Raw genomic sequence first — 17,374 nt, forward strand, 5'->3', positions numbered from 1 at the left:
CATTCCAATGTAATTCTTATTTCTGTTTTGCTACTCACATACTCTTGCATTTCCTTATTATTTTTTCCTGTACTTCTGCCCCTCCTGCAAGGGCCACTACAAGGCCTGCAGTATATTCTAAATAAATAAATAAATAAATGCGCCCATTGGGATGGAACGACTGAAAACTCGAGGGAGCGGCGCCGCTGCAATCGGAAGCGCTGTACATACTTAAAATGTTATCATAAATTATACGCTTTTCTCGGACCGCTTAAATGCGTCACCAAATTATTAGGAGGACCTAACCTAACGACTCAGTACGTTTGTACACAATCGTCAAAATCGTTTCTTGGTCCCTTTCAGCCAAATGCCAAGTAAATATAGTAAAGAATAATTGCCCGAAGCCGTAAAGAGAACAGCCACGGAGATAATTAACAGCCCGTTCCTTAGCAGATAGCATGCAGGCACCTCTAGCGGTGTGCCGCGCAAGTACATGATAACCCGCATAGGACGTCAATTCTAGAAGTGAGAAAACGTACATGCTAATAACATGACGGCTTAAGAAATAAAAAATAAACAAGCTGAGAAATAAAAATAATCAGAGGACCAAGGAGAATTTAAGTCCGAATATCACTTCAATTTCAACGCACTGACACCCCAGCAACCTTGTAGCCATCGCTTAGCCCCCACACCGAATTTATTTATGTTCCGCTGGCTACCCTCGAAACCCAAATCCTTGAGCAGGCTAACTGCTCCCACATTTACCGCTAGATGTATAGTGTGACAGTTTAAAACAACATGATCAGCTTCTGTGGCACTTTCGCACGCTGTGCGCGAAACGGAGAAGGAATGACGACAATAAACTGAAGGAGAGATAGGCGAAATTCTAGGTAGCACTTTATATAGAAAAAACGAATTAGGTTGAGTGATTTCACGCTACGCAGATGTAACAATCGTCATCACAACAGTCGTCCATTGGTGTAGTCTATTAGGAAATTTGAAACGAGAGCCGTTCGATAGCATAGGCAAGTGTCACACAGCTTGCACCGAGTCATAAATTGATCAATCGATTCAGTGATTCTATGAGTGAGTCTTCACTCCCCACAAAGTGATTGTGAAGAAAGGGAATTCGAAAACGACCTCACATGTAGATACGTCCTGCAGCTACGGCGGCGCTGGCGTCACTGCGGACGTCGTTCATGCTGGCCACCATGGACCACTGGTTTCTCTCCACGTCGTACCGCTCCACCGTGTCGGTACAGTTCCGGCCGTCGGAACCTCCCATGGCGTAAATGTGACCCTGGGAAGACATGACAGCCCGTGAAACGACTGCCAACAGCTGGGAAATCTCCCACGAGCTCAACATGCTAAATAATAATAGCTGATGAAGCTAAAGAATTGCTAGAAAGCCGTAAGACCAGCAAGTACACCGATAATCAAAAGCCCCGTAGCACATGACAGGCACCCCTAAAGGTGAGTCGCGAAACTACAAAATAAGCCGGATGTGACGTAGCATACACTACGCGAGGGAAGTAGAGAGAAGCCCCGATGGCTCACTTAAGGCACAGTCTGGGTTCTACGTCACTTCTGGCGAGCTGCAGCTGGGGGGGCTGTTTACAGTTTCAGTATGAAAGACACGTTTTTGATGCATCCCTTAATATTTCGCCTATATAATAACGGACTGCGCCTTTCCTGCCTTCTCTGTAACTAATAAATTATCACTAGAACTAATTTTTATCCAAATTTTTTGCGACAATTGGCATTCGGGCAGTTACGCTGTAATAGCTCAATTGAAGCGTAGTTAGCCCAGCTTCAAGCAATTTTCCTGAAGGAAATGAAGGCTCCCTGCAGTGGACAGTAGGCTGGTGCGTAGAGGGAAATGCAGATGCTCAAAGAAGGAAAGAAATATGGGCGTTGTAGTTCCGTTGGTCCATCCAAGGAATGGTGCTGTCAAAACTAAAAAAAAAGCCTTTCCTTTCATGCGACAGCAGTGTAACATTCGCAATGAGTTCCCTAAAAGCCCAGCTAGTGTTGCTTCTAGTGGCAGCCTGTTTGATATTTTACCGCCTGTCCCGCCACACCATTGTATGCTTGCGAAATTTCATAGTGCGATCTTCCTCACCAACGTAATCATCATGAGCTGATCTTTATGTCCACCGCAGCACAAAGGCCTCTCGTTCCAATTACCGCTCTCTAGAGCTATAGCCTATTCCAAGATGCGCCTGCAAATTTCCTCCTTCCATCGCACCTCCTTATTCTATGGCGTCCTCGACTGCGCTTACCTTGGCACCCATTGTATAAATATAATATTAAACTAATAATGTAATAGTGTAATAACATCTAATGATGTAACTGTATAATAATTTAATAACGTTTAATAATGTAACTGTCAGCCCCACGCATTACATGGCGGGCCAAGCTCCATATTTTTTGTTTCAGTGTCGACTGGAATGTCGGGTTCCCCTGTATGCTCGGTAATCCACATCGCCATCTTCCTATCTCTGAACGTTACACCTGAAATTTTCTTTTCGGGGATAGCGGTAAGCTCCCGGTCATGATTTAGTCATGCCTGCCGTCCCTTTTAGGCAATTGACCAAGGTAAACGAACTCTGGCACACATTCTAGAGGCTGACTGCAATTCAGGAATTCTCGCTTCCTTGCCAGCAACATTGCCTTTGTATTCTGCCATATTAATCTTCAACCATAACTTCCCCGCTATCTCTACTAAGGTCATCAGTCATCTGTTCCAAGTTATCCCCGTCGTTACTGAATAGGTCAATGTCTTCGATGATGTGTGGTGTTTTCTGGCGCTAGGGCCAGGTATGGCCATAGAGCGCCATGACAATTGGTCATGTTAACGATGTATTGTGAATGGCGTGGACAATGAATTCCTCATGGTATACGTGACGTGGCTGTAAAAGGGCCTAAAACCTGTCGCTGTAAATGGTGTAAAATATATAGGTGCTAAAATAATGACACTGGCTAGGTAGTTATGGGGGCTATGGCAACGGGGTGTCGTTAACAACATGATGCAACATAACATAACAATGACACAATAGCTTCAAGAAATCCCTTGAGTACAACGGCTGTTATACGTGTGCTAAAAATTACCTGGCCAAATGCTTTTCAGGGTCTGTTTCTGCTGAAAACTCTAGGAATAATTTCATATTAAAAAGCGGTTCATTGCTAAGAAAAAACGTCGGGTGAGGAGGTAAATTTTCGCGATATGCAGAAGTGAAATACTTTTTCCTCTGTGCTTCTAATGCAGGGCATTGAATAAGATCCTGCAGGACTGTGAGATTTTTGCCGCACTTACCACAAGTCGGAGGATACCCCCCAGTCAAGAGGTAAGAGTGAGTGCCATAAGCGCGTCCTATTCTTTTTCGGCAAAGGAGCACTTCGCTATAGCGTGGTGTTTTCTCCGATATCCAATGTCCTAATTTTGGTCTGATCAAGTGCAGTTTATTGGATATCTGAGTATTCCACTGTTTCTGCCAGTTGAGTTTCAGCTTGTAACACAAGTATGGTTTAAGATCTGTTGCTGGGATGGGTATGTTTGTGTCCGTGTCGCTAAAAGCTACTGAGGTAGCTTTCTCGTCAGCAGCTCCATTGCCTTTTGTGCCACAGTGGCCAGGTACCCAGCATAGGATGATCACTTGCTTAGCATAGGACAATTTCAACCGTATATTGCTGAGATATTCCCCGTTGAATCTCACTCCGCATTCTTTCCAATATCCCCTTCCGTCACGGCATCCACATTTGTGGACGTGACCTACTTTCGCCATTTCTGTGCAGTGGTACGTAGCAAGGAATAGAGCACAAACAATAAGCTTAGGGCAAATTGAGCATACTTATAACTTAAATTGCTTCCATTTTGCTTCTGAATGGTATGTGTCGTTACAGAGTACCGCTTTGGTGGAGGCACTACCATGTTTTACGTGATACTTGACGTGGTGCATGTCGTTAGCAACCTTGAAACACATTTTTTTTTCTTACATGAAATGCTTGAGGCCAATGAATAACTTGTGCGTGTAATCCGAATGGGGGCTTTAATCATTTTTATGAAGAAACGTAGCATGACTGACTTTACAATATACAAATATTTAGTTACTCGGCAATTATAATGATTCATCATAAAATGCTCAATGAGTCATTCTACCACTTTGGTTTGCTTTCAGTGTAGTCTCGAGCACCACATATGTCTCACACATGTATCGACAGTCAATCATAATTCGTGACTGAAGGGGATATATTACCTTGAACAGGTTAACAGTAAACAGTGGATAGCGTTAGAGAGATTGTCTCTGATTGCCTGACCTCAATCTCAATAACTATTTTTACGCTTTTATTATGAATTTAGGGCCAGTAAGAATTAGTGCAGGATGCCTTTTGCGCCAGTAAGGGCACGTTTCAAGACTTAGACGATCCTAGGTCCAAAGTAACAACGTCGTGGACCCGCCGTGGTTGCTTAGTGGCTATGGTGTTGGGCTGCTAAGCCCGAGGTAACGGGATCGAATCCCGGCCACGGCGGCCACATTTCGATGGGGGCGAAATGCGAAAACACCCGTGTACTTAGATTTAGGTGCACGTTATAGAACACCAAGTGGTCCAAATTTCCGGAGTCCCCCACTACGGCGTGCCTCATAATCCGAAAGTGGTTTTGGCACGTTAAACTCCATAATCTAATCTAACAATGTCGTGGCTTTTACGCCGGGGGACAGCTGAGGGCGCGGGGTTTCGTGGTTCGTTAGTGTCAATGTAAGATTCGTAGCAGCATTTTAAGTGCAAGACTCGAAAAACCGAGAATGGTAGTACATACAGTAATCACTCAGTATAAGAAATATTATTCCAAGTACCACTTTCTCATTCTCTTTTTTCTTTGCTTGCCACAGCACTGTATGCAATTGTTGCATGCAATGTGTACAGTTCCCATAAAAGCTCGCGCCGACCGTATTGTTTGGCTAGCTTTGCGGCAATAGTAACGTGGTTGCCCTTCGTCAACCGTGCTTGCCTGGAGAGCTACAACGCTCACGTAGCTGCGTTCATACGCCATGCTAGCCTTGGCGCTCCATCGGGCCTGAGCCACGTCGAAGCAGTCGACCGTGCGGTAGCACACGCGGCCGTCGTTGCCACCCACGATGTAGATGCACTTGTTGACCACGGCCACGCCATGGCACGCCCTGCGGTGGACGTTGACGAAAACCGATGTACAAAATGCGATGTACACCCCAGCAACTTTGCATAATCTAGCTATCTGGCCTCGAAGCTTTATCGACGTTATCCCTCGGTACAGCTGGAGCGCACTTGCATGCATTTTCTAAGGTGTGACCACAAAACTGCACACCCGGAAAATAAGGAAAATAAGTTTTAGCGCTGCATGAAAGCTATAACAACACAGAATGCGAATATCAAAGCGCTTAGTCAACGCCGCGTTTTCTCAACAATACGAAGCCGCATCACTTGCTTCCATCAGTTTGCACTCGGAAGCTGGTACCTGCGAAATATTTGTGCGCGTGGACTTCCGAGCTAGTGGTCACCATTTCTGGCACGCTGCCTCTCTTTTCAGACTGTGCGAAACATCGCATTGAAAAAAATCTACCCTTTTTTCTGCATGCTGACAGCCACTTGCAACAATCTAGCTTGTTGAGGGGGCCACATTACCTGGCCGTAGCGTTCTGGTTCTCCATCACGCGCCACTTGGCAGCACGACAGTCGTAGGTCAGCATGTCGTTGGTCGCGCCCGTTGTCCAGCCACCGAAGAGGAAGAGAATGTCCTTTGGCAAGCGAGGCTTGAGCCACAACCGCCTGTTCAGGTCGACGCGTGCAACATATCCAACCACCATGTAAGGTTCATCGCCGGCGAACGCGCCAAAAGGCATGGAGGGCTGGGTGAGTGTCTGCGGGGAAAAGTTCACGCATGTGTACGGTAAAAATGACCTGCCGTCCATAAATCTTGGAAAGCAGAGAAATGGTACAAAGTACGTAACAGGACGAATGAAAGAGAGCGTGAACTTGTCCGTCTACGTGTACCGGGTTACCAAGGATATAGACGAGATCCCCGTTAATAGCGCCTTCGTCTGGCGCAGAATTCAGCCGGCCAGTACACAGCTATTATTCCTGCGACCAATCAGATTCTACTTATGTGGCTGCTGTGTAGCGCCACGTTGGGCTTGGACAAAAAGTCACAAGACAACCGTATGAGCGTTGTTACTGCATTACACGCCTGCTATACGTCGTCATTCTGATGAGCTTTGTGCGGATAAAGAAAAACTGCTAGGATCGGAGCTGCCGCAGCTCCTTACCAGGAAAGGTGTGGCCAATGCTTGTATGCGTTAAATTACACATTGTAGTTTACGGAATATGGGAACACCGGATATTGCACGGCAACAGAACACAAAGCCCATATGTACAACAAAACCGCCAGAAACTGTCAAGCTGTTGTAAACGACGAGATACATAAATTAACGATTACGCTGCTGCCGGCGCCTTAACAACAGAAAATAAGCTGCAGTCATAACGATAGTGTTGTGTGCTCTAATTGCATTCTATATGACGCGATGGTGCTGTCAACGCTGCTGTTCGCGTTGCGCAGTAACTGTAGGGCAGGAGGATCGTCGTAGCACGAGATCTTGAGAGATTGCAAGGTCCTGAGCTTCTGCATACCACTACATTGTATAAGCACTAATAATGCACGACAACATTGCTGGCGCAGCATGCGCCAACATCCCTAACAGCGCATGCGTTATTTCCTTCTCGCTACAAGAGAAAGCTGCAGTAGCTTTCGATACTATCTAAAGCCCGACCGGCCGCTCACGGCACGGGTACATATATGCTGGAATGAAGTAGGCAGGCAGCGGCGCGCCGCTTCCGACTGAACCAATGAGGATAAAGAAAAACTGCTAGAATCGAAGCTGCCGCAGCTTCTTACCAGGAAAGGTGGAGCCCATGCTTGTCCCTCGTTTACCTGAAATAGAGCCTTGCCGGGTGATGTCCGCTTACAGATAAAGTCATTTGGCTCGGTTATGGTGATGCTATAGGCCAATTAGAAAATAAAAGCTCGTTGTTCCCAACGAGAATAGTAATTTCTACTGAATATTGATGACCTTCTCATATATACAATATGCCAGGATATTCTGATTTGATTCTAATACCAGTAATACTGAATTATACGTAGATAAGCATCTGTCTGGTAAAATAAGCCATGACTAACGAAGGAGGTTGATTAACTCGTGGGAAATGTGCGAAAAGCGCTTCATCGTTTTCTTCGTTTACTTATAGTTCTCTTCACCTTCGGGACATACAATCCACTCCAGCAATTCTTTAACCTCCTTGGAATGAACGGTCGTTCCATTGAGGCGGCATTTGGCGAGTCCTAAAGTTTCACCAACAACGACAGACAATTTCCTGCAATTGATTCGCACCTCGCGTATAGCAAATTAAGACCTAATTCCAACCTTCTACTGCACTGCTGGCGATAAGGTGAAAATAAATGCATCAAATTCAGGCGCAGCGTTTCACAGTGCTTGTACTAGTACTCAAATATGGCCCTCGAGATGACGTTAGTGCAAACCACTTATGCGCGGATTTCACGTGTGGTAGGCACCGTCATATTAAGTGGCACTCATACTGTGTACGCATGTGTGCGAGAAAAAGCAGCAAAATTTCATTAATATCAATAATTCGTTTCACACACATTTCTGATGTCTAAACTTACAGCATACGCATGTCTAGGGTGCCTCGATAGCAGCGCCACTTTTCAGGGTACAGGCAACCTTTTAACCATGGAGCAAGGAAAAAGATAGTAGAGAACATGACGTCACGCAGCCAGCCTTTGCAATCGAACGCTCCGTGACGCCAGTCCCTTTGCTCAGTGCATTTCTTAGTGTCCGCCCAACACCTGACCTCTTGCATCGAATCACTGAGCAACAATCGAGATTTGCCGAGACGCTTGGGGCGGGATAGTTGGTTGTTTATCCCATGAGCAGTTTCTTAAAACGAAGCTTTCTTTGCCTCTTCGTTCGCCTTTCCCACTGCTGCTGGGGCTGCTGCTGTCGCACACACCACGTCGGGGGTGGTTCACAGCGTGTATATAGATGAGAGGCGCGAGTAAGAGAGGAAAGGCAACGGAAGAAACTCGTTTTCACCCCATCGCGTCAATGCGCACAATGCTCTCGGGAGCTCCCTGGCCGTCGCTACATTAGTCGCTTGACAGCTATAACTATCCGTGACTCCCCTCAGAAGCTTTGCAGATACAGCGGCGCTTCCCTTTCTACTAACGTGCAAGGCCAGAGGGCACGCAGATAGAACTGTAGAGAGGAGAAAAAGAGAAGAAGGAGCGGGAGGGAGAAGAGGCAGTTCCCATATAAGAGAGGGGGTGAGGTGGCGCGAGAAGGCAAGGAAACCCCACTACTATAAGACAGCGGTTGTGGGGTAACAGGATAAACTTAAGTTCAAGGTACGGTACAGTACGCTGCTGCTATTTCTGAAAAATAAGCGCCATGCAAATATGTCAATCTGACAAATTACGCAGGGTGTGCAAGCAGAGCTGCATTAATTAAAGCACACCGCAGGGTCCAGGTGACACTACGGAAGTGCTCGACCGTCAAATCAACACTTCTGCGCCCTCCGCATTAGCTTTGGGGCTATGGCATTGCTAGAGATCGTGGATTTGACCCCAGTCGCGGCAGCCGCATTTCGATGGGGGCGAAAGAGAAAACGCACGTGCACACACGTTAAAGAACATCACAGTGTCAAAACTAATCCGGAGCCCGCCACTACAGCTTGCCTCCTAATCCGAGTGTGGTTTTGGCCCGTACAGCCCCATAATCCAATTCAAGTTTAATGCTCCTCCAGAATGCGATATCACAAGTCAGGAAATGACAACGCTCAACTCTCTCAGTGGTTATAAGATATGGCGCCCAACAACGCCTCAAGCAACCACCTCTCTCTCTCTGTTCTGTTTACTACGCAGACAAATATCAGTGGTGCACGCAGAGTAACGTTTAACATCAACTCACCACTCTCATGTTAGCCTAAATGGCGAAGAAATTAAGCTTTAGCCGTCCACATCGTCGCTAATTATCGTCAATCAAAGAATCCAGCACGGAAAGCTTCGCTTACACCGATTTCCACAGTGCGTGGGATCTGCATATTCTTTATCGAAACGCGCTCGGCCGGCAGCTGCGCGGCTGCTGTACCTGTATATCTGGTCACACTTTGCTTGTATCTCTGGCCACGTGCAGGAACGACACTCCTGGCTTCCATCGGGTTGCGCGAGGCTCCCTCCTAATTTTTTTCCTCACTCCATGCTTAGACACATTTGGCGCCACCTATCCGAAGCGCCGGCGCCATATTGGTTCTCTCTGGTGCGGTCGTGTACTGCGGTTGCTGCTTGCCGGATGAGTTGCTTCAGCTTTCGTACACGCTCCGAGGCGGCACCGCAGAGATGAGAACCGATATGGCGTCGGTGGAGACCACGTCTTCCCTCTGAAAGCCTCGCTTCGTGTTAAGGCGCCCTAACGCTCGTCGCGATCAGTGCGCGTGCCCTGTGCAATTGTAGACGCGTGCCATCAGTAATAGAGCGAGGCCCCAGCTGCAGTGCACAGAAAAAGCAACTAACCCGTTCAATCACTTTCAGCACCTTCACGCTGTCTCCATCACTCTGCACTTGTGGATGAGTGGCAACCTTCTCGAAGTCTCTGCAGAAAGATGTAAACTCTGCTGTAGAAAGTGAAGCGGCACGAAATGACACAACAAAGCAGGCAACTCGAGGTTAACTACTACATATTTGGTGTGGTCTTCCCACGTGAAGTTTCATTGAAACCACCTTTTCTGACGTAATTTCACGGCCCGCTGCCTTCGAACACGTAACAGCAGTGGAAACTTCATCCCCTAGACCGGCTACTAGGCCTCGAGCGATGGGTGCATTTGTAGCAGGACTTTGCTATTTGCTGTGATCATCGAGATGGGGCCGTCCTAGAGTTTCGTACAATGATTACTAGAGGGAACGCTGGTGCTGGCGTCTACGGTAGCTGCAAGCGGGGTGGTTCAGCCAGTTAGGGAATGATGGGTAGTAACATGGATTTCCCTAAACTTCGTCCTTCTCGCTTTAAATCACGTTGTGTCTTTGTAAATTCGTCATCTGCATACAAAATACTGTGAAATAAATAGCTAAATAAACATTAAATAAAATTATGCGAAGGCAGGATTCAGACACAGGACCTCTAGCGCAGAAGCCCTATATTGAAAGCATAGTACCACGGACGTCCATATGCATGGACAAGCGACAAAGAGCGCACTTACGAATTTTCCGCAGGAAAGCCAGCGCGTTGAGGCGCTCTGTGCGTCTCGATCGATTTGACTACCTCGACAGGATAAACCACAGCAATTGGTAGCAATTGTACGTTTTCATAGCCTTCTAAATTTAGGAAAGGAAAAATTGCTCTGAAATTTAGGAAGGTTAAGGCAGATTAAACAATAAACCAAACCGGAAGAACGTCGGAATCCACGAGCACGAAGATCAGAAAGATGCGTGTACTACCCACCAGTAACATGGTGGCTGAGTGATTGCAATGCCAGAGTTCCCTCTAGTAATTATTGCAGGGAAATCTCTGCGGCCCATGGTGCCAAGCAATCTCGGAGGCCAGGAGTGTTCGAGAACTGCTCCCTATCTACCCCAACGGTCATTGGAAGATCTAATTGATTGATTGATTGATTGATTGATTGATTGATTGATTGATTGATTGATTGATTGATTGATTGATTGATCCTTCTTGCCTGACCCTTTTCTTGATAGGTAGCTTTCTACTACGGAGAACCATGGCAGCGGCGCAAGCTTTGCAGCTATTTCTCAAGATATTCACGTATGTCTCGTGTACTCGTTCATTACGCAGTGCCTCTATGACTGCTGGTATCTCTCACGAAACAAATCACTTTTCATTATTGTTCATCATTGGGCCACAGTAACGGCGTTCGGCTTCCATGATAATTTCGTTTAGCCGCGTCTTGATGAGTGGGACTGTATGGCATCGCATTAAGTCTACGTGCAGCGCTCGTGAACTTCCGAGTGATGGCCGACGGAAGAAGCACGTCCAGCGACAGCGCGCGTCGACGATGCACGGAGGTGAGCATTGAAGACAGCCGACACTTTTTTCTTCGTGCCCTTTCGAAGCCATTAACCACTTACACGAATTCGGTAAAGTCCGCTTGCGTTGCCCTCGTCTTGAACTCATCTGAACGCCAGGAACGGAGTAGAACGTGTGTCTTTCGAAAGACCAGCACCTCACGAATACTCTACAGGATGTTTCAGCGAACACTTTCAAAAAACCCTAAAGGTAGGTTTTTCGTGCAAAAATAGGAATTCTCTTAAGGAGCAAGCTTTCAGGTCAGGGGACGTCACAAATTATGAAAAACATGTGAATCACATAGTTAACATCTAAAATTGCCTAACGAAATTTTGAATTAGCCAGGTTTGGCGGTTATTGCCAATGGCGAGTTCGTAGTCACGAAGACGGCGATGCCGTATCAGTTTTTAAGGCAAAGAAAAAGCTACTCTAAGGCCCTGCAGCCCGCGAAATTCAAGTATCTGTTTTCCCGCATTAAACTGAAACGCGGTGAACATGGTGCGCCGGAAATCCAGTGCAAACTCAACGTACGTTGATCACGTGTTGCGGTGATACGGCGCTCAATTCGAAATGTCTGGGGTGATTCCCCAGGCTAAGGAGCCTCAACGCTCAGCTTAGACCACGGCTGACGTTATCTTTTCTTTCGTTGGTAGGCGCAAGAAAGAGGCTAGTCATCGCCCACTACACGATCCCCCGTTTTGGAAGCCCTGGTAGGCGTTTCCGGCAGGTTTGCTCTTATTTTTTTTTTCTCTCGACCACTTCTGACGTGGCTACTGGGTGAGCTAGATGTGAGGCATCACCATCCGTTCATTTATTCGTTAGGTTCATGTGCTGTTCGTTTATAATCGCTGAGTGTTAGGAAGCGCATGAGACGAAGGAAAGGTTCGTTTGCGGAACAAGGAGGACTTTCGCGGCAGTGGCTGCATGCTGTTAGCTCTTGTTGCTTGTAGCGCCAGTTTTACAAACACGTTGACGTTTCCCTTTAAAATGCTTGTTTTCGGGGTGCGCGTGCGACATAGCCATTGCATTACCACTGGTGCGACCTCGCCCATTTGAGGATCAAGGTTTCAACGCCGCAGCGTTAATATTGTGCAAATGGCCGCACCAGCGCAACTCCAGTACTCCGTTACCAAGAAAGTGGACATTATGCTGGCTTATGTGTGCGCGCAAAAGGACGCGGGGCTGGCATGGATGCTCTATGCTGCCCAACAACCTGGCTGTCGTGTGCCAGCTCGCCCCACATTCGTATCAATATTTAATCAGTTTAGGACCGCTGGATCAGTCCATGCACAGAAAAAGGAGCGACCAGTGTTAGGGTTGGCGTCTGGCACCACGTGTTGAAAGGAATTCCAACCAACCATCTCACCCTGCCTCGTCGAAATAAGGCGTGACTTCGCCTGCTATTGTTGGCGTCCCGCTCCACGTGCAGAACGAACTTTCTCTCACCCGACCTTCTTCCACCAGGCCTCGTCGAAATGAAGCGTGACTTTCTAAATCGCCATGACCGTTTCGAGTGTCTGCCTGTCTGCCGGAAGCCCCGCAGTGTACAGGCCTCTTTTGTGTGTGTATGTGTGTGTGGGTGTGCGAGTTTAGAGAGGCCCTTTTCTCGAATTGGACCTAGAGGAGAACTTCCACGAACCCGCAACGCGCAGAAGAGGTGGACAGGCGTCTACAATACCACGAGGCGGGACGACCTCTTCCTTTCAGCAGGCTCGGTATAACCAGAGGAGGAGGGGCCCTCTTTCTGTGCCGGTCACGTGACGTCGACGGAAGCAAGATCCCGCCCACGATTGCAGAGAGCCTATTTAAGGGGCTCCGAAATGTACTTTTACTCACTGCATGCTCTTCTCATTTTCTTTCACCAACCTTTGAATTAACCGTGCAAGTTTCGCACTAGAAATCGTCTCGCCCTTGCTTGGTCGCCATGGTCTACCGGAAGCCTGCAGCCCGCCGACAACGCCACGCTACCCAATAAGTAACGTCGGTCGAGCTTCAATAGGCAGGCGTCGCTACATCTAGGGAGCAGTACGATACGCTACCCTGGACGTTAGGATGGATAGTTGGGCGTGTTGGTTAAGCATGATCTGAAGTGAAGGCGCTAAAATGACGGAGGACAAAGAAGGAACACACACACACACAGGGCGCCCTGTGTGTGTGTGTGTTTCTTCTTTGTCCTCCGTCATTTTAGCCCCTTCACTTCAGATCATGCTACCCTGGAGTACGCAACACCAGCCAGTGCAATCGATGATTTTGACACCGATGTACTGGCATACGTCGCTGTCAGGCCGGAAGCAAGCACTAGGGAAATTGCCAGCGCATATGGAGCGAGCCCAGCTTCAGTTCGGAGGTCACTTTCAAGACACAGCTACCACTAATATCATGTGTGTCTTCCCCAAGAGCTGAGACCAAGCGACTTTCAGAAACGGCTCGATTTTTGAAACTGGTGCCTTATTCAACGCGACGAACATCCGGAATTTCTCAACAGAACGCATTGGATCGATGAGTCACAATTTTGCAGGGATTCGAATGTCAAATTGCAAAGCGCACAGTATTGGTGCTATCAGAATCCCCACTGGCTTCGTGAGCATAAGCACCAGGTAAGGTGGTCAGCGAACGTATGGTGTGGAATTTATAACGGCCGTATTGTTGGTCCTTACTTCATCGACGGAAACCTTCATCGACGGAAAGAAGTACCAAGAGTGCGTTTTAGAGGGCGTCGTCTCCGAGTGTGCCTCAGAGTCACCACTGGCTGCGCTGAAAAAAACTATTCGGTTCCAGCACGACAGAGCCCCGCCGCATTTTTCTTCATCGTCTCGTAAATTTGTAGACGAGTCCTTCCCCAACCAGTGACTTAAGTGTGGCGGAAACACACCCGGGCCGCCTAGTTCATCCGATTTGTCACCATTGGACTTCTTTCTCTGGGGATATGTTAAAAATGAGGTTTTCAAAACGGAACCAGCCAACCTCGAGGATACGAAACAACGTGTCAGAATCTCCTTCGACAACATTCCCAGACAGATGCTTTTATCTACTCTGAAAGAGCGCCTTCGTCTGTGCATCGAAACGGAGGGAAAGTAATTTGAGCACGTCATGTAAATATTATGTGTTGTCGTCCAAAATGTTATTACTCTCGTGGAGTGTCCGAATAGGCCTACAAAGAAATGAAAGATTGAAATAAACCTTTTTTTTAATTGATCTTTGTTACATGATTCAAAAGTGCTAAACGTAGTATTAAGTCCAGATTGCCTAATCCTAGCCCAGCACTTACAACAAATGGGACGGGAGCTGTTACAAAACAACCTCGCACTACTATGCCAAGAAGTTTTCAGCTGCGGATCCCTCGTTTATTTTAGCTGTCAAGCCCATACCACTTAAAAATAACTTCTGATAGCTGCATGTCACGATACCAGCACCACTAAATAAACTGCACTGTCGCAAACGTGTGGCTTTATTCTTTCAATGAAGCTAGCGTAATGTGAATGGAAATTAAAGGACTGCTTCCGGAGGCAACTGCACTGGCAGAGCTCCAGGCCAGTGCCGAACAGCACCTTAAAATCTACAGCTGCGTAGTTGGCGATGACTAGCCTCTGCCTTCCGCCGAGTGAGTAAGCGAAAGATAACACTTGCTGCCCCTATGCTTAGCATCGACGCTTCCTAGCTAGGGAAAATAGCACGTACATTTCGAATTAGCCGCCATAGTCATTGCAATACGTCACCAGCGTACGTTGCGTTTGCTCAAGACTTCCGGCGCTCCTCAATCGCAGAGTTTCGTTTTTCAGCGGAAAAAAAACGCCAGGCTTTCTAGTGCTGCAGGGCTTTAGAAAACGAGTTTTTCTTTGTTTTAAAAACTGATATGACATCGTCTTCTCCGGGGCTACAAACTCACGATTGACAATAACTACCAAATATCGCTAATTAAGAAGTTTATTAATGAAGTATAATTAATCAGCTAACTAATTAGTCCGCCCTTGGTACTTCCTGGTGTCCGCCGCAGCTAGCAGTTTCCTTCTGAAAAGGTTTTTTTTTTCTCGAAGAGCCTATTGTTAAGAATATTTGGAAGTATTCGCTCAAACACCTTGCATAAAAAATTAATATTTGATTGGGTCTCGTAGGACTAGAAGTACGACCAGGATTGCTTTTAATCTACTGCTGTCCTTGCCATGCTTTAGCAAACTAACCCCCCCTCCCCTCCGCCTACCTTCGTTTCATTTTTGTTTTCTTTCCACTGAGTTTGGCGCAAAAACTGATGCGACAACCATAATATAGAGGCCGTGTTGCTTCGCACATTATCGCGCTGACGAGACGGTCATCTCAGGAATCGCCCATCGTTTGTGCGAAGGCGCGAGTACAAGCGAGCGCGAGGCAGAAAATCTGGGTGCTTTTGCTCCTTGAATATCTTACTTTGCCTATGTACTATGGGGGAGAAGCTTCTTCGATCGTTTTGTATGCGCTTGTTCCTAAGAGTGCTGCCATTGCAGTATAAGGTCGTGTGTGTGTGTTGTAGCCGTGCGTCATCCACAAGTTTTCCTCTTGCTCCTTGGATGTTGCGGGTGAGTTGCGTTTTTTGTCCCAACCGTAACGTAAGAAATCGTGTGATCGTCGCCAGGGGATCAATGAACCTGTGAGATTGACGACGAATCAGATAACTTTAACGCTCTGTATAAAGGGGCGTCGAACGTACGCGAATCACAGAAGCTAAACATTCATTGGAAAGACTTTCTCGCACCTGCGGCGCTCTACCTTCAAAATAGCATCAGTTGTTTTCCCGGGGCAGCAGTGGGCGCCGTAGTTGAGTCGGGGCCTGCTCTCCTGGAGCAGCATCTTCGCTCGTGCAAGGCTTTTGGTATGCTACTCTCTGAGTCTTTTCAAAGGTGTTTTTAATGGTCCCTTTTCAGGTAAATAAACGTCTTTCTGCAAAAATACGTGCATAAATCGGTAGGTAGTTGCATACGAGAAGTCTGGCACGAGCGAAGATATTGCTGCAGGAGAGCAAGCCCGGTATGGGGGGGGCTCCCCCGAGAAAATGGGATGTTATTTTCAAGGCCGAGCGCCGTAAGGTGCGTGAAACGTATAATCCGGCATGACAGACTCAGCGCGAGCGACGCAGGCCCGAGAAAATGAGTCTGACGTACCTTTATACAAAGTGTTAATGTTATCTAACCCGCCGTCAATGTCACAGATTCAATGATCCGCGCACGACTATCGCGCAATTTCCCATGTTACCGTCGCCACTAAAATGCAACAAACTCACTAGGAACATCCGCGGAGCAAGAGGAAAGCTTGCGGACGACACACGGCATCCACGCCCACACACAACCTTGCACCGACCGTAATGCCAGCACGCCTATGAACAAACGCATACCGAGCGATCAAATCAATTTCTCCTCCGTAGTACCTAGGCGAAGTCAGATATTCAAGGAGCAGAAGGCCCCAGATTTTCTCTCTCGCACTTGCTTGTACTCGCGCCTGCGCACAAACGTCGGGTGATTCCTGAAATGAGTCTTGAGGTGGCGTTGGCGGTAACAAAACCCAGCTTCGGGGTGGGTTTTATTTCGGAGGCCAGGCCACCTAGTTGATTGCATTCGCCATCAAATGGTGCTACCGGCATTATCAGTGACGATGTTTCTCTCTTTTTTTTTGTCAGTAATTCAAAAGTGATTCCGGTCTTCGTATACCTTATCGGCTCATGAGTATAAAGCAGAACATGTCCTTGGGATTTTAATACTGTGAGGAAAAGAGCAACTGGTCGTTTGAGCATGAATGTCATTATATATGCTTCAAGGAGTTCAGCGAAGTCTCTAAGGGGATGGGCAACCCCCGTTACCGCGTGGCTCCTTCTCTTGCTCGATGCGCCACATTTATTTCGTCCAGAAATTATCGTTGCAATGTTTATGTTTCATGTTGTCGCACTAACCTGCATTTCCAATATTTATCTCCCCCAACCTGCAGGGACTGGAACCATCTTCTCAATTCCAGCATTAATGCCAAAGAGTTAAAGCACACTAAAGCGAAATAATAAATCAGTTTAGACTAATGAAGCATTGTTGGAGAACCCTGCAGGCAGTCATTTAAAAAAATAGTTTGATTATTAGATGAGGAAATGAAGGTCCAAGTATCGGTATTTGAATTTCGCGCCGAAACCCCGTCGCCGTTACGTCAGTGTGACTTCAAGGATTTCGAAGTATGTTTTCTCATTTGGGCCGCGTTGGCTGAGTAAAGGTTCCCGAAACTTGCCATGTTTAACATTTGGTTCCTTTATAACAAAATGCAGT

General features: G+C 47.1%; 1 protein-coding gene across 1 annotated transcript in view; it reads right to left on the reverse strand.

The window, feature by feature from the left end:
- Window positions 1-15,923, reverse strand: part of LOC126516731 (uncharacterized) — a 29,188-nt gene extending 13,265 nt beyond the window's left edge. The window contains exons 1-5 of the mRNA XM_055063821.2: window positions 15,829-15,923; window positions 9,599-9,677; window positions 5,641-5,876; window positions 4,991-5,159; window positions 1,125-1,279 (exon numbers count right to left, since the gene is read on the reverse strand). Of these exons, the coding sequence (XP_054919796.1) occupies window positions 1,125-1,279; window positions 4,991-5,159; window positions 5,641-5,876; window positions 9,599-9,677; window positions 15,829-15,923 (734 nt within the window). The remainder of the gene's footprint in view (window positions 1-1,124; window positions 1,280-4,990; window positions 5,160-5,640; window positions 5,877-9,598; window positions 9,678-15,828) is intronic.
- Between the last annotated feature and the right edge of the window lie 1,451 nt (window positions 15,924-17,374).

Source organism: Dermacentor andersoni, chromosome 1 (assembly GCF_023375885.2).
Source record: "Dermacentor andersoni chromosome 1, qqDerAnde1_hic_scaffold, whole genome shotgun sequence".
Taxonomy (NCBI): Eukaryota; Metazoa; Arthropoda; class Arachnida; order Ixodida; family Ixodidae; genus Dermacentor; species Dermacentor andersoni.